Source organism: Papaver somniferum, chromosome 11 (genome assembly GCF_003573695.1).
Source record: "Papaver somniferum cultivar HN1 chromosome 11, ASM357369v1, whole genome shotgun sequence".
Taxonomy (NCBI): Eukaryota; Viridiplantae; Streptophyta; class Magnoliopsida; order Ranunculales; family Papaveraceae; genus Papaver; species Papaver somniferum.
Genome location: NC_039368.1, coordinates 136651193 through 136675045, shown reverse-complemented (window position 1 = coordinate 136675045; position 23853 = coordinate 136651193). Strand labels below are relative to the sequence as shown.

Below are 23853 nucleotides of genomic sequence, written 5' to 3'. Positions count from 1 at the left end.
GGTGTGAGGATTAGGTTTCCCAGTTGCTAGAGTTCTCCTTTATATAGTCTTCAAATTAGGGTTTGCAATCAATGTTACCTTGGTAATAAAGCATTCAATATTCACCGTTAGATGAAAACCTGACTAGACTCAAGCTAATATCTTTCAACCGTTAGATCGAAATTAGCTTGTTACACACAAATTAAAAGTGACTTCATTTAGATATGAGTAACCGTACCTAAACATGTGCACCTTGTTGGCTCAACAATAGTTAACCGAAGTTAGCCATATGAAAACTTTCATATCAACCTTATCCATCTTAACCATAACTAGTTCAAATGACTCAAATGAAACTGGTTCAAGAGTTGTTCAATTGTTTATATTCTCATAGAAGTATACAAGACAGAATTAAAGAAAAATCGATTTTGATTTACATGAATCAATTCATGAATATTATTGCCACTGTTTGCAAAAGATTGCATTCCTTATTATATAAATGTATTAGTTCATGAACAAACTGATTTTAGAACATAACCTACTCAAGTATGCAAACGGGTACGCATACTTAAGTGGCCGAACTTAGTTTGGGTTCGCCAGTATGCGAACGGGTACACATACCTTCCAAACTCAGCAGAAATTCTCGGAACTGAACCTCATGCCAGTACGCGTACCGGTATGCGTACAAGGTTCCCGGACTTTCACTAAACCAACCAGTACGCATACGGGTATGCATACTATGGTTACCGGACTTGGATTACGTATATGCAAGTACGCATACTATGCTTTATCCAATCATCGTTAAGTGTTAGAAACTCCATTTCAATCATTGAAACATTCTCGGAAGACGACAATAGCTATCTCACACAAACTTTTAGCTTCAAAGAAATTTTCAAGTGATCGAATGATCAATACGAAACATTCCAAGTCTACATCAAATGACTGTCTCACACAAATCATGTAAGATGTTACCAGGTGATTTTCACATGATCATATTTTGACTTTCGTCAAGAATATAAGATGAACTTGGTTGAAGCGAAAGCTTACCAACACATATTTCGAGAAATATGTAAGCGAGTTAAACTCAGCTCAAAATATCAAATGTGTATAGTTGAAGTCTATATAGCTATACGACTTTTGTCTCAAATAGGAGATATAGTAGATAGACTTTTGAGTGATAGATGAGTTCAAGTCTCCACATACCTTTTGTTGATGAAGTTCCACAAGCTCCCCTTAGTAGTTCTTCGTCTTTAATCGATGAACGTCGTGAAGTCTAAAGCTTAACTTCACTTTCTATCCTAATCCGAGACTTAGTTATAAGTATACTAGAAATCAAGACTTATAGTTTTGGCAACTAAACTTGACAACAAGCTTGAGATAGCAACGCTTGCGAGTTTGACCGAACAGTGCTCTAACATGGAGAGTTTTCGAAGTTTAATGATCTACTAAAATACCGATAACCCTAAGGATTTGGAGATGGTAGCACTGGATGATAGTATTTTTCTTGCATAATGTTAACTTGTGAGTCTTCTACTCTTTCATGGGATTATCCAATATTGGTTCAAAAATTAGGACTGAAGCACATGCTCTCTTCCGTTCTTTTTAACTATTGTAAGCACATAGTTTTCGTATCTCTTAACTCCATTTGATTCAATTTTTCACGACTAGTCGGTGTTCCTGTATACGAATTGGAACGGTGGAGACCTGGCGAGGCAATTAGAAGTGTCTAACATTCTCCACTAAGAGTAAGAGACTCTAGATTCCACCGTAAATATGGGAATGCAAACCCAGCTGGGGTAAATTCTGGTCTTGAAGACGCCGATGAAGATGAAGCTCCTGTGGAAGGATAATTGGTGTAAGTTAGAATCACCGACGGTGGATTTGTTGGACACAGTATTTTCAATAATGCTTTGTCCACTGCAGCAAAATCCAACCCGTAAATGTGTATTACATCTTGACCAATTGTCGGCGCAAACAATCTTTTGAACCACTCATCGTATTGGTCTTCGTCACAAGGTATGTATAATGTATTATACCATTACCATCCTTTACTCTTTGATCTAGTGTATTTTGTTCCATAGATGGTGGATACAGATCGAGGCTTTTTGGCACTCCAATCCACGTTCCCTGATTGGATTGTAGAACATAATGCGCTAATGTGATTTTTTTTTTTGATTCTTTGGGAAACATGATAGATTATATCATGAGAATCATCATACGTCTAAGCATGTCACATGCATATTTTCTACCTCCCCTTTATTTATTTTACTTATGACAATTATCGGCAGTATATATACCTTATTACGATTGAGAAATATTTTCTCGTGTATAGTATAAAGGTCTTGGTACAACAATGGCGTTGAAATTTGTATACCACCGAAAATGAAAGTAAACATCATACAATTAGTTGATTACTAACTTTATTTTTAACTAATATAAAGTAAAAGGATATGTATTGTCATATTTACTTCAAGGAGTCCCCACAGGCCCTCGATGCTTGATAAATCCAAGAATGCGAGATTGATAGAAATGTGCAACTTGGCTAGGATAAATGACCCAAATCATAAGTTGCAACAATCTTCATATCTCGTAATGTCTCTACACATCCTACTTGTGTACTAGCACTAGAGTTGGGTAAAAAACATGAACCAAGTAACCATAAAATAAAAATCTTAAAAATTTCAGTATCCGCTTCAGGGTCATGTCCTTCCGAATCATAAATGCCTCTATTATGTAATTTTTACGTTAGAAATGACTTTAAACCGGAATTAGGAATTCCACCACTTCTTAAGTTGAACTACTTCGACTAGATTGTGAAGGTAAAGTACAATGGAAGTTCATCTTTATATCTATATCCTGCCAACCATCTTTATTGGTCAATGGAACATCATCAGAAGGTATTCCAAGTAGGAAATACAAATCAATTGGAGTTATTCCTGTAAAACATTAAAAATCGTTAATTTCATATACATCTTCGTATTGATTGCATTTATTCGACAATAAATATAAATATTCGACATACCTACTTTGAAGTCTATAAAACGAAACGTGTGTAGTGTACCACCAACGCTCCACGGATACATACACCAATTTGGCATGTTGTTTCTTCGCACTTCAATATGGTACAAACTAATCCAAGGAAATTTATCGACAACTAGGTGGAACCAGGAGGTAGATCTATAGAAACTTTTGTAGATAAATGACCTTGATCTTTGGATAATTGTCAACCTGAGTAGAGTGACATTGTTTTCTTCATCAAAGTTTGCTTGGATTTTCGGCAAATGTTGACTGAGCTTATTCGTAGGTGGTTTTCTATTCCTTTTACGCCTAATATCTTGAGACATTTCTCATGAGAAAATCAGAGAGGTTGAACAAAAATTAAAAGAGAATTTTGAGACGTGAATGAGTTTGATACTTATAGGTAGAGAAATTATAGCGGCTTTTTAAAATTCAACCATTATAGTCTTTTATTGATATGATAATCTCAACTTGGGACGACTATATCAACCCCAACGGTTAGCTTAGGTTGTAACGTTGAAATCTTTTCGATCCCACCGCCCAAAACTCGGTTTGCATATCTACCCGGCCTGCAAATTAACACACTTGTTTGGATAGCACATGAGAAGATGCTTTTTGACTTTAGCGCGTTTGGACAGAAATGGAAGTCAGAAGCAAAATTATTTTTCTTCACAAAAAGCTGACTTTTCTACTTTTAGAAGTCGTTCTGAAAAATTATTGCCAAACTGATTTATGGCATTTCGACTTTCAGAAACCAAAAAGTAACTTCTAAATGTACATCCAAAAACCCTATAAAAATCGAAAATCAGTTTGGGTATCGGATTTCAAAACAACTTAGTTTTGGTTCTGATTTCTCCTTTTGACTCAAGAAGCCGAATGCACCATTAACCATTGCCACTCGAATTGCCCTGTGCCCAACAAGAAAGGAAAAAGAACAACAACATCGGAACCCAAGTGAAGCACACATGAACACCTCACCGCCTACAGCACCTCTCCTAACAGCTAGTTGCCAAGCACTGCGATAGAAAAATGTAAATTGTACACGATTTCAAGTACATATGCACAATCCTTGTTCTTCCACGACGACAAACACAAAACTTCACCCGTTTTGGGGCGGATACTGATATATGGTCCATAATATTCCACACACGTCAATTCATTTTCACATGAATTATCACAACAACAAATACTTTTCAAACACCGCCCCAAAATCAATCTCATTTTCCTTCTTCCCCTATCAAATTCTACTCATCGTAATCCCAATTATCAGAAAAGACATAAACCCCATACCCCAATTTTCTGACCTAATCCGCAAAACTTATCTATTCGCGGCAAATGGAATTCGTGCTAAGAGGATAATAATAACCTCCTACTCTCCTCGGAAAATCTGAAAAATGTCTGCTGCTGCTGCTGCTGCTGCATCTTCTCTGTTAGGTTTACCTGAAATTTCTGTGAATTCGTTTATCAAGAACCCTAAGAAGAAGAATGGAAAGATTGGGATTGTGCAGGTTAGGTGTTTGAGTAAAAGTACGAGTAGTGATAGTAGTATTACGAAGAAGAAGAATAGGTATTGTGATGTTAAGATAAGTGATGTTTATAATTTGGAATTTTCATCACATTTTTCTGCACCTGTGAAAGAGAAACAACAGAATGATAATAAAGATGATGAAGAGAAACAGAATTATTATGTCAATAGTGGGTATGCTATTAGGACATTGAGAGAAGAGTTTCCTCAGATTTTTTATAAAGAGCTTAATTTCGATATCTACAGGTTTGTTTTTACTTTTGAATTTTTGATTTTCATTACTTGATTTGGGATTTTATTGATTTGATAAACTAGAGTAATTTATCATGTTATGTTCGTGGTGATTGATTGTGTGTCCCTTTGATTGGATTGATCAAATTGTTTATGTAAGGGAGGAAATAGCAAATGATTTAAGGTAAAACAGTTCATTCATGGTATGGATAGGGAATTGGGACCTTTAATTGTGTATTCCTGTTGATTTTGTGTGTTCTAAAATGATTGGCGGATGAAAAGTTAAAGAAATTGGAGAGTGTTGTTTAGGGTAGAGTGTTTGTTAAAATCTTTCATGTGAATGAATACAAATTATTTATGTGGAGAAGATATAAAGTGAAAATATGGCAGCTCAGAAGTTATGCACTCAAGTGACTTTTGAGTTATGATTAGAATGTAATTGTTAGTTTGGGATGGACTACAAGAGAAGACATGTATGGTGAAAGATTGTAACTGAACACATCACTCATCAGAGTAGATTTTTCCGTAGCAACAATTTGGTTCTTGGGATTTGGTAGTTTCTTATGTAGACGTACGACTTTGAGACCATTTCTGAATAGTTTGTTATACTGGATTGGGGACTAATTGGACTCGCCTGTCAAAAGTGGAGTATATTTTTTTGTCAATGTTATGTATGGTTTAACTAGTGTGTTATTGAATTTGAGTTATAATTACAGTGTAATTGTTAGTTTGGGATGGACTATAAGAGCAGACATGGATGGTGGAAGATTGTTACTGAACTCGTTATAGTAGATTTTTCCATAGCAACGACTTGGTTCTTGGGATTTGGTAGTTTCTTATGTAGAAGTACGACTCTGAAATCATTTCTGAATAGTTTGTTATGCTGGAGTGGGGACTAAGTGGACTCACCTGTCAAAAGTGGAGTATGTGTGTTCGTTAATGCTAGTATGGTTTAATTAGTATTTCATTGAATTTCTTTACTGCAAACAGATGCAGCATGAATTAAGATATTATAAGCTCTAATTTATTTCTTAGCATATTAATTTTTTTGGATGGGTTTTTTTCCAATATAAAAATGTCCATGTACTTTGTCCATAATCCGACAGATCCGTAGCCATCATCATTCGTCACATACACCATTGAAAGCCTTTGCCACATTTCTAAGGTTGCATTTCTTGTTTTTTTTTCTTTGTTTCTGAAGACTATGCCACTCACCTGTCTACCTGGAGTAAAAGTATATGTAGTACTGTTTTAGGTTGGTGCTTGTTTCTTTTGCATGCCTTAAGCTCACGCAGAGCTGACAGCTGGCCACTATAACCGATATGAATAACTGGAAGTTGGTGTAAAACATCTCGGTGAAGCCATGATACTGTTATGGCTCCAAATGATTGTTTCTTTTTTTCTTTCTCCTACTATCTGTCAGGTTCAGCCATGCTAATAAAGTTTTGGGTTATTATTCAGGGATGACATTGTCTTCAAAGACCCTCTCAACACCTTTGTCGGCATCAAGAACTACAAATCAATTTTCTGGGCTTTACGCTTCTATGGCAAGATATTCTTCAAAGGTTTATGGGTTGACATCATCAATGTTTCACAGCCAATTGGAGTTGATAAGGTCATAATGGTTCGTTGGACCATTCATGGTATACCTCGAGTCCCATGGGAGAGCCATGGCCGATTTGATGGTACTTCAGAGTACAAGCTTGATAAGAATGGAAAGATTTATGAGCACAAAGTGGATAATATCGCCCTGACCTCACCTCCAAAGTTGTTTCGAGTACAAGCAGTGGAGGAATTGATACAGTCACTTGGTGTCCCTTCTACCCCTAGACCAACTTATTTCGAGGCTTTATCGGCTTCAGTTGCAAGTACAACGCCATTCATTCAGAGATTTACTTGGGTGAGGTACTATCTGGCTTTCAAACTTGCTCTTAGTTGGAGATCTGCCTCAGAGTCTGGAGCGTGAATGGAATTGGCAGGACCTTGCAAGTATACAAACTTTTCGGTATGTACTGTTACTTATCTACCTATCCCTGTAAAAACCTATATTCGATACAACACTTGGGATCATTATCATCACAGCTCATCAATGTCTGGGAACTGGGCAGTCCTGTTTCTCAGATTCTCAATCATTTGATTCCAATTTTGAGTGTGAAGAGAAAAACTATCTCAACCTGCTGGTAAACCTGAATAATTATGTATATTTCTGTACAGTATAATCTGAACGACTGCTTAGCATAACTCCTCATTGTTGCTCAACTAATTGTTCTGATCTAGTTTTTGGCTTTAGAATGTGTTGATATTATGGATGAGATTATACATTGTTGTCGACTCATCCCTTGTTTTAGAATACACCTTATATCATTTCTTCCGGATCCCTTGCAATCTGAAGGTTTGTCATGTGCAAGTGAGCTGGAATCAGACGTGCATCCAGATATTTCAAGGCGTATAAAATGAAATGGTTTCCAGTTTCCACACTTATCAAAAGCAAATGAATGAGAGCTAGGCCCATCCTGATCTCGACTTTGATTGTGAAATTCATTTGCCTTATACACCCGACCCAACTGTTTAGATAGATAAGTTGATTAGTGACGTTCATTTTATCTTATGAGTATATCTGATGTGTTTGTTATCAGCTACAGTTGGGATAATGCAGATGCACTACAGGGGGGCCAAAGAAAAAAAACACAAGAAAAGATTTGTAGTCATATATGAGAAAGTAGAAGTAGAATTGTCTGAAAAATAGTCTATAGTCCGTTTGGATAGCACATCAGAAGTAGCTTTTCGATTTCTAGAAATCGAAAAGTCAATTTGGCTTCTGACTTCGATTTCTAGAAGTTGAAATTTTGATTTTTTGTGTAGCAAAATAATTCTGCTTCTGACTTCGATTCCCTGGAGAAGCAGAAGTCGGAAACAAATTTGTATCCAAATGTGTTATTAGAATGCTTAGCAAATAAGCTTGGGAAAGACCCGAAGCACGTCCACCACATTCTGCAACATGCCTAAGAGCAACCATAGTGGGCGAGTAAAATTATAAATATGGTCCACAAAGCAGACACAATGGGACGGACTAAAGAGCAAAATCCGGACTAAAACCAAATCTCAGAGTATATTTGGTATGGGACCAAGACCAAAACCAAATATAGTCGAGCAGACATTATAAGTGCGCCTGATACCGAGCGAAGGTATAATGTGAGCCTGATCCGTATGATGAGTGGGATGAAGGTATAATATGAGCATGATGATGGGGCGAAGGTATAATGTGATCCTCAGTGAGGCGAAGATATAATGTGATCCTGATGGATGATGGGGCGAAGGTATAAAATGATCCCGTGATGGGGCGGACGTATAAAGTGATCCTGACCAAATTTATTCTTCCACCCTAGTGTAACACCACAAACTAAACTTAAATTTAGTCGTTTTCTTTGATATTTGGTCTATGGTTTTGATCGCACCATTGCAGTTGCTCTAAAAGATTTCAAATATCTGGAGAGCAAATTTTCAAGCTTTTATTTGCAAACGGTGGGGTTTTCAGATAATAACAATATATGATGTAGCATTAGCAAGTTGCAGCGGTGAGAATTTAAATCACTCGTTAGTTTCCCCAAAAAAAGATGGAGGACTGAGTGGTATTAAGTTAACACCCTCCCAACTCCCAAGTCCCATCCATCCCTTGACTTTTCAAACAAGTGGGGACTGTGGAGTGGACCCCACATCCCTCCAAGTGGGCTCTATCCTTTTTTTCAATAAAGTAAGCAGCCTTGACACACATACCACGTGGGCTATCATCATTTCTGAATAAAAAAACAGAAGCCAAAACCAATATATATATATATACCCTCTCCGCCTTCAGCCAGCACCAGGAGCATATAGAGACACAGAGACGAGTGGCAAGAAATACGGGACACATTTCCGATATTTAAGCATCTAAGTTTCAGAATACAATACAATATCCAAGCTGAGCTGGAAAAGTAGTACCGTAGTAGGTTCAACTTCAACCCGCCACTTTCTTTCACACTGTGCGAGTGCAGTACAGAGTCTTTACTCTGGCTGGCCTTGTATATGATGATAATAACTTTAGCCGGGTCGGTCCGAGTACACTTCCACCTAACGAGCAACGCTCCCTTTCCCCAAAAACTTTAAAAACAATTCCTTTTTTTTTCTTTAATCTTTCTTTTATTTGTCTTTCCTTTAACAACAATTATTCTTTCTGGAATTTTGTATTTCTTTCTAGGGATTTCTCTCTTTGTCACTGTAACCCAACAAACAATTCAAAATTGTTCATTGTCTCCTTCTGCCACAGGCTTAATTCATTTGTATTCTTCAAAATGAAGCACCAGCAGCAGCAGTTTGAATTAGAAGAAGAAGAAGAGGAAGAATTTTATGATGATGAGAATCCAAGCAAGACGTTTGATGAAGTCTCCATGGAAACTAGTAAAAGCTTCGTTAAAGCTCTGCATGTTAGTCTCTCTCTCTCTCCCTCTCTGTCTTTTTCTTCATAGCTTTCAATTTAGATCTGAAAATTGTTTCTTACTGTTTCGGTTTAACTGTTCTTGAGCTGGATCACACTAGTCTTTACACTTCAGTTATGGATTAATTGAGATTAAGAAATGTTTTAATTAGGCTAGTGATGGTGATTTGTTTATTTTGATTGATTTTTTTGTTTTGTTTTGTTTTGTTTTGTTTTGAATTTCACGGACTCTTTAATTATGGAATGGAAATTCCTTTGGATTTGATCAATTAGTGATAAAATTTATTTGATCAGACTTGTTAAGTTTATCAAGAAATAGAAATTTCGGAACCAAAATCAGTTACAGTTATTCTGCATTTGGTATATTAGAATTGACTTGTGTAATTATTTATGTATGACTCCATTTTGACTGTTTGCGGACTTGAAATTGACATGATCTTGTAATCTGTGCTTTAATTGGGACTACATTCATCAATTTTCTCAAGATTTGTGTATGTTGCTGTTTGATTGTTTATCAGGAATTAAAGAACTTAAGGCCACAACTATACTCTGCGGCTGAATATTGCGAAAAGTCGTATCTCAACAGCGAGCAGAAACAGATGTAAGAATACTTTACTTGGCTGTATGTTTGTAACATTCATTTACCGTTGCACCGCCAACTCCATTATAACAGTGCTATGTGCCTGATTCTAAAAACTGTATGTTATGTCTAACTGGAATTTCGTTCACATGTCAAACATCAAGGTGTTGAATTTGTTATCAGTTTGTTCTATCTTCTGATAAACCATTATTCCGCGTTTCAGGGTACTTGACAACCTGAAAGATTATGCAGTGCGAGCTCTTGTTAATGCTGTTGATCACCTTGGAACTGTTGCCTACAAACTAACCGACCTCTTTGAGCAACAAACGGAAGATATCTCGACCATGGAGCTAAAAGTTTCATGTCTCAATCAAGTAAGGCTTTGTTGACTCTGCTTTGAACTCTTAATCTGGAGAACTGACACATAAATCAGCGGCATAACATGGAGTGTTTTATTTGTTTTTATTAGGAACTTCTTACTTGCCAAACTTACATGGACAAAGAGGGTCTAAGGCAGCAGCAGTTGTTGACATCTGTTCCAAGACATCACAAGCATTATATTTTACCAAGTAAGTTCTGAATTTTATTAGCTTCTTTAGGAGTGATAACGAAAACCATAAGAGCAATTCTAACTTGTATAAATTGATCCATTCGAATTAGATTCTGTTAATAAGAAGGTGCACTTTAGTCCACAAAATATACAAATGGATGCAAGACAAAAGCTTATTCATCAAGCAAAACCACGTGTCTATCCTTCAGGTATTACTTTTGTCAATGCATAGCTGAAGTCTTTTCTTTTACCACTACTTTTAGCTGGTGTAATCTAGCGGTCTGTTGTAATTGGAAATAGGTATCCCGGCATCACAAACTCTTTCGTGGCATTTATCATCGGAAACATCTTTCAATGGGAATCAGCAGTTGCCAACAAGGTAACGATTATGTGTGCACTTTTGTTCAGCTCATCGTTAGCATTGGGTCAAGTATATCTCATTCATTGAATTGATGGCTACTTGAACTCTCCAATTTACCAACCTTCTGCTGGACACAGATTGAGATCGCGAGTATAAGTGCCCAGAAAATCACTCATGGCAGCGATTTACCAACCTTCTGACTGTTTATCTCGATCATACGAATTGATGACTACTTGACTAATGTGTGTGTTTTTTCAATAATAGCCTTCATTGTGTAACAAGCCAGTCTCTCTTAATAACGTACCAGTCTCTTTACGTAAGCTTAATGTTTTTCAATTAATAATGCAGCAGTGAAGACACAAAAGCCTTGAGAGCAACTGCCGCAGCCTTTCAACTGCTAGGTATCTTCCACTAGTATTGCTTATGGAGGTTTCTTTTCTAATTGAACTATTTGGAACGATTCATGTGATTTATCGAACACGGGTGATAACATTTCTTATTGTAACCTCTTTTGAATTCTAGATAGCGTAGATGCTGCATCTGTATCAAGTTCCTCAGCTCATCAAAACCAGCCGCTTGTTGGAGATCCTACTTCGAATGTGGCCCTGCCGTCATTTGGTGTCACCCGAAGGGTAATTTCAAACTTAACCATCGAAAAATATTTTAATGCCTTCACTTTATCAGTTGGACTCTTTCTGTGAAATTTAAAATCAGAAGGCCAAACTAGCTCTTTGTAATTAGGCTTTGTTTGCCTGACCTCCTCTGTTTGCAGCATATGAACTGGTCATGTGGGGTTAGAAAACTGTAACCAGATTGTTTCTGAGTTATTAGATAAAGCTGTAATGTTTTGAGAATATCAGTAAACCTGACGAGAACTTCCTCTTCTCATGTCTGCAGGATTCTTCAACACATGCCTCAAAACAAGTAGGCGCACATAGATCCTTTGACAATGCTGGTCGGAAGATTATACGTGCTCCAATTCGCAGCAGAAGCTTGCTGTCAGCCTTCCTGGCTAAACAAAGAACCAAGGCAGGTTGTATATCGGGATAGTCCGCATAGGAACTACTTATTATGTGAGTAAATAGCTAAGAGTATTATCTTTTTGTAAAGACTGATCCCATCATATGATCCCATCATATGTATCTAAAAAGTAAATTTTAACAGCAAACAATCTTGATTGTTCAAAAAGGTCTGAAAAGGCTACATATACAGGAAAACTGGAAGAAAAAAAGTTAACTGCTGTGAAATACCACGGCATATACCTATAATTTTAATTTTAGGTGCAAGTGGTATCCTCGTAAAATTCTGAACCGTCAGAATAGTCATAATCAGAGTCGTGACGTGGTTCTAAACCATCAAATGGACCTAGTTCTTCAAAATACGGGCTGCAATCGTCGGACGACTCGGACCAATAGCCTGAGTCAAAGAATTCTCGGGCAGCATCAAAGCCATCATAGTATTTTGAGTAATCAACTTCAACCTCGATTCCCTTCATATCTTTAACCGTTCTAAGGACTTGTATATGACTTGTTTTATTCATTGCAACTACTGTAATTTTGCCATTTTTCCCGAAGCTAGTAATTCTTGAACCTGTAGCCTCTTCGAAAGTATCCTCACGAGTATCACGTTTGAACCTACGTCTGTGACCATCAATCAGGCGGTCAATATGCTGAACAGGGAGAAAATATGCAGCTACTATCGGGTAAGGCCATAACCAATCATTTGAAACACAATAGCGAGGAACAACTTATCTCTTGTTCCATGCGATCGATGATCTGAAGGTGAGTATTTAATGCAGGTCCTAAGCACTTGCATAAAATCTCTGAAGGAACTCCAGCAACATTTAGATCCAACTGAACTGCAGTTATGCCTTCCCATGAGCCTGCAACTTTCAAGTTCATGTCACCTAGCTGCTCGTCCGAACTTGACAAATCAGTCAAAATCCGGCAACGGGAACCATGCAGAGTACTTCTTTCCCTTACTAGACCAATTGAAACGCCTGCCACATGTTTCCTTTGCGGAACACCAGCATCCATTAACGCAATACTCACTCCACAAACAGAGGCCGCAGAGGCAGAACCATCATGACATACAACTTGTGAGTTGACACGAACAACGTAAGGGAAAATATCTTCTTTAGGTAAAAGTGCAACCAGCGCATTCTCTACAAAATTGGCATCATCAGCTTCATAACTTTTGTCACTACACTTTTTCCAGTCTCCCTCAATCCTAAAGGGTCGAGTCTTGTACAAGTATCCGGGATAACGAATAGGGTTGTCATAGTTCAGATGGTCTACAAGCCCAGCTTGAGGTCCAGCTTCATCTGTTCCTGGTCTTGTTTGTGTCACCGTGCATGAAACCTTAGTCCTCCCACAAGCAAAACATGATGAACCTTGTAATCCTGACATTCCACTGGATTCACAACCTACTTGTCTAACTTCGTCAAAGCGCCTCCCATCAAGTCTTACACCATTCTCAACATTCCATATATGGAAAATCTTTTTCCGTAGTTTGTTGACCATACGTGAACGTAGCAGCTTCGCTTTCCACTCATCGCATTCCTCTACCTCCAGTAATCTTTTTGCATCTCCAGTAATTTTTGCCAAATATTCTTCACCTTTACTCTTCTGATCACACGCAGCAGAATCATGTGCAGCTTCAAATGGTGCTTCTGCCAAGCTCTCTATTCGATGGACAGTGCCCTCCTTAAAACGCATAGATAATGTGTAATCCTCTTACATTTCCCAGCTTGTGCAGCCAATTTAATCTGAGGGTCAATATATTTTACAGCTTCTTGATGTGCTAGCCTTAGCCCCAGTTCAAGATCCTCTTGTGTTACCTCCTGAGCTTGTATATCTACCATTAGCGCCTTATCTCGAGTACAAGCATAAATCCAGTCGATATTACAACAAGCAAGTTCAGACTTCACGGGATTAACAACAAATTCTCCTTGTAGCCTTCCTACTCGTACAACTCCAATCGGGCCTCCCCAAGGAATATCTGACAACATAAGAGCTGCAGATGCTGCGTTTGCAGCTAATACATCTATATCTTGCTGCTCGCTGCAACATAGTACTCTTGAAATTACTTTCACATCATGGTAGAATCCTGAAGGGAAGAGTGGCCGTATTGGTGTGCAAATAATCCGAGTACCGCCACTTCCCCTCTGTGCACCAAAATTTTCCATCTTTCCATGGTAACCAACAGTTACGCGTGGGAATGAGTTTAAAATGTTACCACAAGGATTAAGAAGAGAAGCAGTAGACAAGACTTTTGAAACTTGTTCTTCTGCAGTTGTTCTTAACATCGATTGAAGCGTATCTCGCATCGTCAGTACAACCCCATCACCAACACCACCACCAGCGCCAGAATCATCAAATTGATTAGGTGGTGTTGTTTCAAAACTAAAACAGCAAGATTCAATCTCAAAGTCTTCCTTGTATGTCTGGTATAACCTAATAGCATTTTTAGGTAGGGTTGACAAGGAATGAAGATTTGTTGCATTTCTTCTCCGACCTAGGGCAAATGCCATTGCCATTACGACTGTGAGTGAGAACCCGATTCCCTTACACCCCAGGATATATTACTTCCTACGCCCACGCTCAGGCCCTAGGACAGGCCCAAACAACTTTCACCCAAAATCCTCTTGAATTGATACAAATCCCAAAATCTAAATGACAACAACCTTATTTGTCATATTTGTTTTCAAATCTTGAGAATCCTGTAAGTTAGTGCCAGAGATGTCACGCATGGACTCTAATTAAATTTTGATTACCGGGAAACCATTATAAATGCATTCCTGAATCAATCAAACAACAACGCAGAACATGAAAATGGGTAGCTCCTCAATGAAGATAGTCATGGCTCTGGCCTTATGCTTGTTGCTTCTTGGTGGTTTCTCAGCTGAAGCAGCAGGAAGGATTAATGGTTAGTATTGGTCTATTTTTTCTCCATTTTAATTGTAAACAAGTGTAATATACACCTGGGCGATTTTTTTTTTTTTTTTGTTCTTGAAATGTTGGGTAAGATATATAAAATATGATTAATGACAATTATCTAATGCATGAATAATGTTTGTGCCGTCATGCAGATGGTGCAGCAGCAGCAGCAACAACAGCAATACAATGTGTCAGCCCAGCTAGTTGCCCAGGTGCCAAGGATTGCAATAGTTGTTGCATATCATTAGGTTACAATCCAGGCGGGGTAGTGACACATAGATGCTGTTGTCGAAAAAAATAGTCATGAAGGTCTAATTTGATGACTTCATAATTTGCTAATAAGTATTTGGAGTTGAGAAGGAAATAAAACTTACTTTGATGAATGAAAAATAATTTAACTTTTTTATTCAATCATATTTTGATGAATTTTACATCATTTTGAACAGAAATGAATTCCCCCCCCCCCCCCCAAAAAAAAAGTTAGAGTGAAATGAACTGAGTCAGTACTCAATCAATCTGACTCATAGCACTGCGTCATTAAATCATATTCTACCAATAAACCAAAATTTGAATTTCAATCTTGAAAGTAAAGCTATCAGTCAGAAAATGGTGAAATCACAACAAATATGAGTTAGGCTTCTGCCAAGGTGCAAGCCCTTGTAAATTGATACCAATCCCAAAATCCTAATGGAAACAGCCTTATTTGTTATAGCCAATCAATTTTATTTTGAAATCTTGAGAATTTTACAAGTTAATGCACAGGTATCTCGCATGGACCCTAATTAATACCATCAGAGTAGTGATAACCAAATGGCCAATGAATCATCAGTGTTGTTGTCAAAGAAAAATTCTTCGGGCCGCAACAAAATCATCATAGTATGTTGAGTAATCAACTTCAACCTCAATCCCATCCATATCTCTAACCTTTTCAAGAACTCTTAAATGACTTGTTTTACTCTTTGCAATTAATGTAATTATACCCCGATCTTCTTCAGTACTAGTAATTCGTGCACCTGTATCACGTTCGAAACATCCCTTTTCAGCATACCTACCTGGACCAGGATTGATCAGGCGCTTAAAAGACTCAGCAGGGAGAAAATATTTAGCTACTATAGGGTATGGCCAATACCACTCATTTGAAACACAATAACGAGGAACACGTATCTCTTGTTCCATGCGATCGAGGATTTGAAGGCGAGCCTTTAATGCAGGTCCCAAGCACTCACATATAATGTCTAAAGGAACTCCAGCAACATTTAGATCCAGTTGAAGTGCAGTAATTCCATCCCATGAGCCTGCAACTTTCAAGTTCATGTCCCCTAGCTGCTCTTCCAAATTTGATAAATCTGTCAGAATCCGGTAACCATGGTCAGTAGACTCATTACTTCCAAAGGTAACTTCCCTAATTAAACCCATTGAGACAGCAGCAGCGTGTTTCCTTTGCGAGACGCCAGCATCCATTAGAGCAATACTGGTTCCACAAACAGTGGCTGTAGAGGCAGAACCATCGTTGCATGCAACTTGTGAGTTGACACAAACGACGTAAGGGAAAAGATCTTCTATAGGTAAAAGTGGAAGCAAAGCATTCTCTACAAAACTGCCATCCTCAGCTTCACAACTATTGTGACCGCACTTTTTACAGTCCCCGTCAATCCTAAAGGGCCGAGTCTTGTAAAAATATCTGGGGTAACTAATAATCATGTCAAAGTATCTCCCTTTGGAAAAGTGCACATACTTATCATCCACAAACTCAGCTTGAGGTTCAGCTTCATCCGTTTCTGGTATTGTTTGTGTCACGGTGCACGAAACCTGAGTCGCTCCACACGCAAAAAAATGACGAACCTTGTAATCCTGGTGACATTCTACAATCTACTTGTCTAACTTCGTCAAAGAGCCTCCCATCGAGTCTAAAACCTTTTTCAACATTCCAACTATGGAAAATCTTTTTACGCAGTTTGTCGACTATATATGGATGTAGCAGCTTTATTTTCTCTTCATCCCATTCTTCTGCCTCGAGCACTTTTTTTGCATCTCCAGTAATTTTTGCCAGATTTTCTTCACCTTTAGTCTTCTCACATGCAGCAGAATCATGTGCAGCTTCAAATGCTGCTTCTGCCAAGCTTTCAAGTTTATTGACAGTGCTATCCTTAACCAGCATTGACAATTTGTAATCCTTCTTACATTTCCCAGCTTGTTTAGCCAACTTAATCTGAGGGACAATATATTTCACAGCTTCTTGATGTGCTAGCTTTAGCGCAGCTTCAAGATCTTTCTCTGTAATCTCCTGAGCTTGTAAATCTACCATTAGAGTTTTATCTCGAGTGCATGCATAAATCAAGTCGATATCTGCAAAACCAAGTTCCAAATTTACAGGATTAACAAAAACTTGTCCATTTATCCTTCGTGCTCGCACGGCTCCGATTGGACCACCCCAAGGAATATCTGACAGCATAAGAGCTGCAGATGTTGCATTTGCAGCTATCACATCTATATCATGATGTTCGCTGCAACATAGCACTCTTGCATTTACTTGCACATCATGGTAGAAGCCTGAAGGGAATAGTGGTCGTATAGGTGTACGAATAATACGAGTACCGGCACCGCCCCTCCGTGCACCAAAAGTATCCTTGAAAGGATGCTGCTTTCCTAGATAATTAACCATTACCCGTGGAAATGAGTCTAGGATGGTTCTAGAAGGATTAAGAAGAGAAGCATTAGACAAGACTTTTGATACATGTTCTCCTACGGTCATACTTACGATCGATGGTTGCATTTCTCGCATCGTCATTAAAACCCCAGCACCACCACCAGCACCACCAGCATCACCACCAGCACCAGCAGCAGAATCATCAAATCGATTAGGTGGTGTTGTTTCAAAACTAAAACAGCAAGGTCCAATCTCAAATTGTTCATTGTATATCTGGTACAACCTGATAGCATTTTTAGTTAAGGTTGAAAAGTATTGGAGATTTGATCTTCTTCTTCCACCTAGGGTTAATGACATTGCCATGACTGTGAGTTTGTGACTGACCCTTGACTCAAAGCCAGAGAAGTTGGTTAAGTGTTGAACAGCTAACCCCCAGAATATACGATATTTGAGCCTGCGTCCAGGGCCGGGCCCAACCCAATTTAAATTTAAGCTGCTTTGGAGTTTATATGAAATATCAAAAGTTGGTGATGAAATGACAGAAATCCATCGAAAGAGTTCAATGTAGAAGAAGACATCAGGGAAGTTGTCGATTGAATACTATGAAAATTGAAATTTTACCAAGTTGCGTATGAAGTGGATGGAGAAGCAATGGAAATTTGTTTGCATGATAAGACGAAATCAACTGCAAAGTGGTCTAACTTGGCTCATGTTATGGAGGGCATCCAGCTTTTTAGTAGATTCGATATTTGTAGGAGTAAAATATCGCACACGTTAGTAATCAAGCGAAGTAAAGAATACAATCTAAGCGAAGATTATCGCACACAACAAAGTTGAGATGACGCAACAGATGATGTCAGCAAAGTCACGAGTAAAGTGTGAAGAACTGTGCGAAGAGGAATGCTATGCGAAAATGAACGATTGTATATGAGCGAATGTGTCGCATAGTGATCCCGAAAATAGTGGGTTTCTTAGCTGTCATCCACTATGTAAAGTCCTAATAAAGGAGAGAGGTCATTACTTGTAGGGGGGGGGGGGGGGGGGGTTAGAGGTGAGTCTTGATTCAAGAAAAAGAGAGAGAAAATAAATCTAGGGCAAATAGATCATTGTAATAGTTTGATGAATCCTTGTAATTCTACCTACATTTCATATAATAAGAAGATGATTACCTATATTCTCATTTAGTGATAGTGGAATGTAATTGTCAGATTTATGACAACTACATTTTTGGCGTCAGAAACAACTTTGGATGATAATTCCTGATAGCATATCATATATTTTAAGGAAAAAATTTAGAAATGGTAAGGATTCAATCTGTTGTTGAACAAGGGATGACAACTAGAAGAAGTAACAGACTTGCTGAATGAAGACGAATTACAGATCTTGAGAAATAAGAAGAAAGAGTGGACGAACATCAAAGAACAGAAATTCCAGTTGGATCTCAGCGAGAACAAGGACAGAATAATGATACATATTATGATAGGGCGAGTGTCCATACTGAATGACGGATTCTACAAAGGAAATACAGAGAGTCGGGAACGAAGGACTAATTACAGCGAGTGAAGGAAATGTGACGATTGCAGAACTTAGGCAAATATTACTAATTGAACGAAGACGAGAAGAAGAAGAGCGTGCGAATCTAATCCGTCTAAATGATGATTTACGAGAAGAGAATCTTAGACTACAAGAAAAAAGGTTAAGGAGTGTTGCACGCTCAAAGTCAAGATCAAGTAGAAGTTCTTCCCGACAGAGTCAATCTAATCGAGGAAATGATAGGCAAAGGCAACACATGGAAGTCATTGAAGAAAACTCGCAAGAAGATGAAAATTTGAAAAATCAAAGGGAGAGGAAACGTATAGTTGACTTGGCAACTAATTGGTACGAACATCCACGTGAACTTCTTCATTGCGCACATATTAATTTTGAAAGGGAAGAAGAGGATCCAAGGCAAGGCAGATGATATTACATGGTAGAGAAATATTAAGAGACGAATATGAGCGCGAACGAGAGATGGCACATGCGAGAGATAGACAAAGAAGAAGGGAAGAATTAGAAGAGAGAGAATTACAAAGCGGATTGCGTCAAATTGATTATGATGATCGAAGTAGGAGACGCGAGCGTCATCACATAAATAATATAGAACAAGGTCGAGTTACACCACAAGAAAGAGAGATATCGAGACATTGATATGATCGCACAGGTAACGAAGAAAGACATGATAGATTACAAATTGAAGCAAATAATGAAAGGCATAGGCGAAGAAGAGAAGAAACTGAACAACATGAGATATAAGAAGCAATACGCCAAAACAATCATGAGAATAGATTGAGACAAGCAAGATTAAAAAGACCCATGCGAGAGGATTTGGATCAATCATTAAGTAAAGAAATTCTTAAGGAGATGGCAGAATTAAGATAAATGATGGCTACAAAAAGAAATGATGGAAGAAGACAACTAGAGGAAGCAGTGGAGGAAGCTGGAAAAACTCCATTTACAAAGGAAATTCAGAGAGCACCGATACCATCTAACTGCAGTTTACCGGCATTTACAAGTATATTTGATGGAAGTGCATGTGCGATACAACATGTGAAAGCCTATGCAAGATCTTTATTGCAGTGGGAAAATAAGATGCAGTAATGTGCAAATATTTTGCTGCAAGTTTAGCAGGTGAATCTTTAAAATGGTTTGAAGGACTACCTATAGAATCCATTGGTTCGTTTCATCACTTACAAAATGTCTTTCTGGGGAAATACATAAGTAATAATCTATCCAGACCAGGAATTGAGACAGAATTCGGACTTCGCAGAAGAACAAATGAGAGTTTGCGTCATCTAACGACACGTTGGAGAACCATGTATAGTGAAATGGGAAGACGGGTGGATGAGCGACAACTTATTCTTGCATTCATTAATGCTCCATTTGCAACAGATCTATTATATACCCAAATCTTCAGAATAAAGGATACAATAACAATGTCGGAGCTGCGCGAATTTCAAGAAGAATACATAGCACTTGAGGAAAAGCAAAGAGATATGGAGTCTTACCCAATCGCAATATCTGATTCGAAAGGTGGAAATACAAGTTTACTTTCGAGGCTGACAAACGCTGTTGCGAGTACATCGCAGGTAAATCAGGGAAGGAATAATGCAGAGATGGAACAAAAGTTAGTGGCTATGGGAAGTCCAGATCAAGCAGAATTTGATAAAGTGTACAGAGACAAACAACTTCAAAATCGTGGAGGTACTGATACAGTTCAACCATGAAGTTCTGCAGGACAGCAAACACATTATAACAAGAAAACTGGAAGAATAGTGTGGGAACAGATAAATTTTCCAAAGTTGAATACTACAGTGGATAAAGTATGGGAAGCCGCTCTCCTAATGGATGATATTCCAGAACCACATAATGTAGGCGAAGAGCCACCGCCAGGGAGGAGAAGTAAAGAATTTTGTGTCCATCATAGATTCCATGGTCACACATCAAGCAACTGTAGAAATGTGAGGAAGATTATATTGCGAATGATTGAGCAAGGAAAGTTGGACCATTTCTTACTAAAACAACCAAGGAATTTACCACCACCACCTCAAGGAAATACATATGCAAATGAAAAAGACAGGAATACATTTGTTATTGAAGTAGGCGCGAAGGTAAATAATTTATATTGTAACTCGATCATACACTCGTTCAAAAACATTGAAAATTTTAATGATAATGTCTTAAGTCGAGTATATGCAAGAGATGCTGCAGAAAGGGAAATTCTTAACCTGGAAAAAATATTACCCTTGAAGGAATGGAAAAAGAAGAAAATCTCGTTCAACGTAGATAAAACACCAGGAGGAGGAGAATTACATGAGTGTCCACTGGTAGTGCGATTGGGAATTAATCCAAAGCCATTGGAAGAAGATGAGGAAGAACATGAGAAAAACACCTGGGCGATAAATAAAATACTTATAGATACTGGAAGTTCTGTAGATATTCTGTTTTATCATACATATAAAACCATGGGTGGAAGCGATGATGAGTTAATCCCTTCAACGTGCAAAATCTATGGCTTTAATGGTTCTGCGAATAAACCAAAGGGAGAAGTGACTATGCGAATTCTTCTACAAAATTTACCAACAGATATCACATTCTGTGTGGTGGATGTTGAATCGCCTTATAATGCTCTCATTGGAAGACTATGGCTGCAGAGTATATTAGCTGTTGCATCAACATTTCATCAATGCATCAAGTTTCCTTTACCTCAGGGTGTTGGCATTATAAGAGGAGATACAATCGAAAATAAAAATTGCCAAGAAATTGATGTTGACAAATATGAAGCAAGAGAATTCAAACGACGGAATTGGAAAAAATATGCAGCAGATAGTCAAAGATCAGAGAGACTGATGGTTGATGCGGTGTACGAAGTTGGGGAAACAAGTATGCGAAGTGTTGGAGTAGATTCTTCTGCGAATAAAGAATGTTCATCAAGATTAGCAACACAGTTTCTATGGAAGGAAAATGCGTAGAGGAAAAATATCAAAAATTGGAGGGTACAATGACTTTCGCACAAAGCCAACTGAATGGTTATGCGAATGATTATTCTGGAAAACATACGCGAACTTAAGAAGATCCAAAAAGTGTAGAAGATAAATGAATAGAATGAAGTGTATCTGATCTTCTTTGAACAAGATGATTCGATAAAAGCATTTATGTACTAGAGTTGTACGAATTAAAAGATTGGAATGAGATATTTTAATTTCATATGGTAAATCCATAATAAGAAAACAAAAAGAGAAATCTTTACAATAAGACCTTTATAAAAGGCTACAGAAAATGATATTTATTATCAGATTGGCTAGGAATCCGAATGTAGCGTGCACCCTAGTTCGCTTATATGCAAGAGGCAATATAGTAAGACTTATTGCACGTCATAATTGGAGAAACCTAGAAGGCATGACTCAAGGGAAGGCTACACCGACCCCGGAACTTGAGTTGTGGAGATTTGGGGTGAGAATAAAACGATAATGCCCATCCGGGAGAGATACTTTAAATTTTCAGTCTAAGATAATAATCTTAGATTGAGAGCCTAAGGTGAGAAAGGCTCTCCCAAGGAGTGCAGAAACTCAATCAGGGCGCCGAGGTACACGGTTGAGTCAAGAGTGCCCGAGACGTCTGGAGCGTACCTTGCCACTCTTGACAAGTCCTGACTATGATGCACTCGGTCCAAAGAAACCCCACCTAGGGTGCAGTCTTGTAGCTGAAAGGTTACAAGACTGCGAAATCAACTGGTTGTTGAAAAACTGGATGAGAAGAGCCATAATCTTAACCCGATAGAAGTAAGCTTCCTTGAAGGGGAAAACCAGGGGGAAGATAAGGACGACACCCTCCATTAAGGAGCGGAATTGTGTCAAAAATCGTAAATTTCACGAGACTTATAACTCATACGAGTATTAAGACTTGTAATATTTATGCGAATTAACCTGAAGAAGAAATAATACAAGAAAATGATAAGACGAGATCAATGGGTTAATACACTACGGTGTAAAGACTGCCTGCGATTTCGTCGCACATAAACAGAAGCAGCGTAAGACCTTTACATAGGAAGGAAAAAATAAGACCTCATAGATAATACAAGAAAAGAAAAGAAATTATTCATGAAGTTCCATATGATAGAGGATAACTATCGTACTTGGTCTATCAAGATATGCCAAATAACAAGAGGCAACAATATTGTTAAAGATATGCCAAATAACAAGAGGCAAGAATGGGAATGCAAAGGAAGTGTTATTTGCCCCATTTTGATAGTCTTATATGCATATGAAGAGGTCATAAATGCGAAGCGAAGAAAAGAAGATTTATATTAAAAATATGAAAGCTGAATTTACAGCAAAAAATTACAATAAGAAGAAGCGATCAATTTTCATCTTCCTCATTTCGTTCAGTTTCAGAATTACTAGTTTCTTCTTCGGAATCTTCTTCAGAGTCTTCTTCTCCATCAGAAACTTGGGTATCAGGAATGGGTACATTTTCAGGAATCACTGGAAAACTGTACTTTGACAAAGGAATACCATTCTCCAGACAAACTCTTTTAACAGCAGCCTCACGAGAGCGATTAGCATCGTTACTGTTGTTTTGGACTAAGTTGAACCAATTTTCCTTCAATTGCTGATACTTGGAGTTACGAGCGGATAATTCTTTTTCTTTAGCAGCTAAGCCAGTTTCTAACTATGCAATTATCTTTTGATACTCCTTCTCTTTCTCTGCGAAGTATCAACAAATGAGTTAAAATAACAAACAATTATTCTTAAAAGTATGAATGAAGATCAAAGAACAACAAATGACCTTCATAATTGGAAATAATGTCCGCGACCCTTGTGCGATGCTCAGTTTGAAGACTAACATTTATACCTAAATTATTTCTAGCATCGTCCAGGGCTCTAGCAGCCCAATTAAACTCAGCTTCACTTTCTATAAGGAGTTGAGATCGAATTAATTTTCTTTCCTCGATAAGCATGTCCCTCTCACGAAAAGCTGAATCACATTCTATTTTAACTTCAACAATAGATTCTTGAAA

General features: G+C 38.0%; 3 protein-coding genes and 1 pseudogene across 5 annotated transcripts; 2 read left to right on the top strand and 2 right to left on the bottom strand.

Annotated features, from left to right (window-relative positions):
• The first annotated feature begins 4125 nt into the window (after nt 1–4125).
• Nucleotides 4126–7009, top strand: LOC113322580. Its single transcript, XM_026570704.1, has 2 exons — nt 4126–4765; nt 6212–7009. The coding sequence occupies exons 1-2, from the start codon at nt 4389–4391 to the stop codon at nt 6714–6716; spliced, it is 882 nt and encodes a 293-aa protein (XP_026426489.1). The 5' UTR covers nt 4126–4388; the 3' UTR covers nt 6717–7009.
• A 1593-nt stretch (nt 7010–8602) lies between these two features.
• Nucleotides 8603–11980, top strand: LOC113323214 (protein ABIL1-like). 3 transcript variants are annotated; one of them, XM_026571494.1, is made up of 10 exons: nt 8603–8732; nt 9054–9210; nt 9740–9822; nt 10025–10175; nt 10271–10370; nt 10462–10560; nt 10652–10730; nt 11061–11113; nt 11235–11344; nt 11610–11980. In XM_026571494.1, exons 2-10 carry the CDS (start codon nt 9079–9081, stop codon nt 11760–11762), a joined length of 960 nt encoding a protein of 319 aa, XP_026427279.1. In that variant the 5' UTR covers nt 8603–8732; nt 9054–9078; the 3' UTR covers nt 11763–11980. The 3 variants fall into 3 exon arrangements, with proteins under 3 accessions (XP_026427279.1, XP_026427278.1, XP_026427280.1); XM_026571493.1 differs by having other exon boundaries at nt 8620–8835; XM_026571495.1 differs by having other exon boundaries at nt 8630–8736.
• Nucleotides 11981–11988: 8 nt separating this feature from the next.
• LOC113325278 (polyribonucleotide nucleotidyltransferase 2, mitochondrial-like) lies at nt 11989–14250 on the bottom strand. The gene is made up of 3 exons (XM_026573478.1): nt 13501–14250; nt 12444–13417; nt 11989–12352 (listed from the first exon to the last, which is right to left on the bottom strand). The coding sequence occupies exons 1-3, from the start codon at nt 14248–14250 to the stop codon at nt 11989–11991; spliced, it is 2088 nt and encodes a 695-aa protein (XP_026429263.1).
• Nucleotides 14251–15487: 1237 nt separating this feature from the next.
• LOC113325277 lies at nt 15488–17660 on the bottom strand (annotated as a pseudogene).
• Nucleotides 17661–23853: the final 6193 nt, after the last annotated feature.

Excerpts from the sequence above, each read along its gene's own strand:
- LOC113323214 (XM_026571493.1), top strand. The coding sequence starts at position 8,813 with ATGATGATAATAACTTTAGCCGG. Across the intron at positions 9,211-9,739 it reads GCTTCGTTAAAGCTCTGCAT|GAATTAAAGAACTTAAGGCC; the intron begins GTTAGTCTCTCT and ends ATTGTTTATCAG. Across the intron at positions 10,731-11,060 it reads AATCAGCAGTTGCCAACAAG|CAGTGAAGACACAAAAGCCT; the intron begins GTAACGATTATG and ends TTAATAATGCAG.
- LOC113322580 (XM_026570704.1), top strand. The coding sequence starts at position 4,389 with ATGTCTGCTGCTGCTGCTGCTGCTGCATCTTCTCTGTTAGGTTTACCT. Across the intron at positions 4,766-6,211 it reads CTTAATTTCGATATCTACAG|GGATGACATTGTCTTCAAAG; the intron begins GTTTGTTTTTAC and ends GTTATTATTCAG.
- LOC113325278 (XM_026573478.1), bottom strand. The coding sequence starts at position 14,250 with ATGGCAATGGCATTTGCCCTAGGTCGGAGAAGAAATGCAACAAATCTT. Across the intron at positions 13,418-13,500 it reads GGCTAGCACATCAAGAAGCT|GAGGGCACTGTCCATCGAAT; the intron begins GTAAAATATATT and ends ATGCGTTTTAAG. Across the intron at positions 12,353-12,443 it reads ATAAGTTGTTCCTCGCTATT|ACGTAGGTTCAAACGTGATA; the intron begins GTGTTTCAAATG and ends TGATGGTCACAG.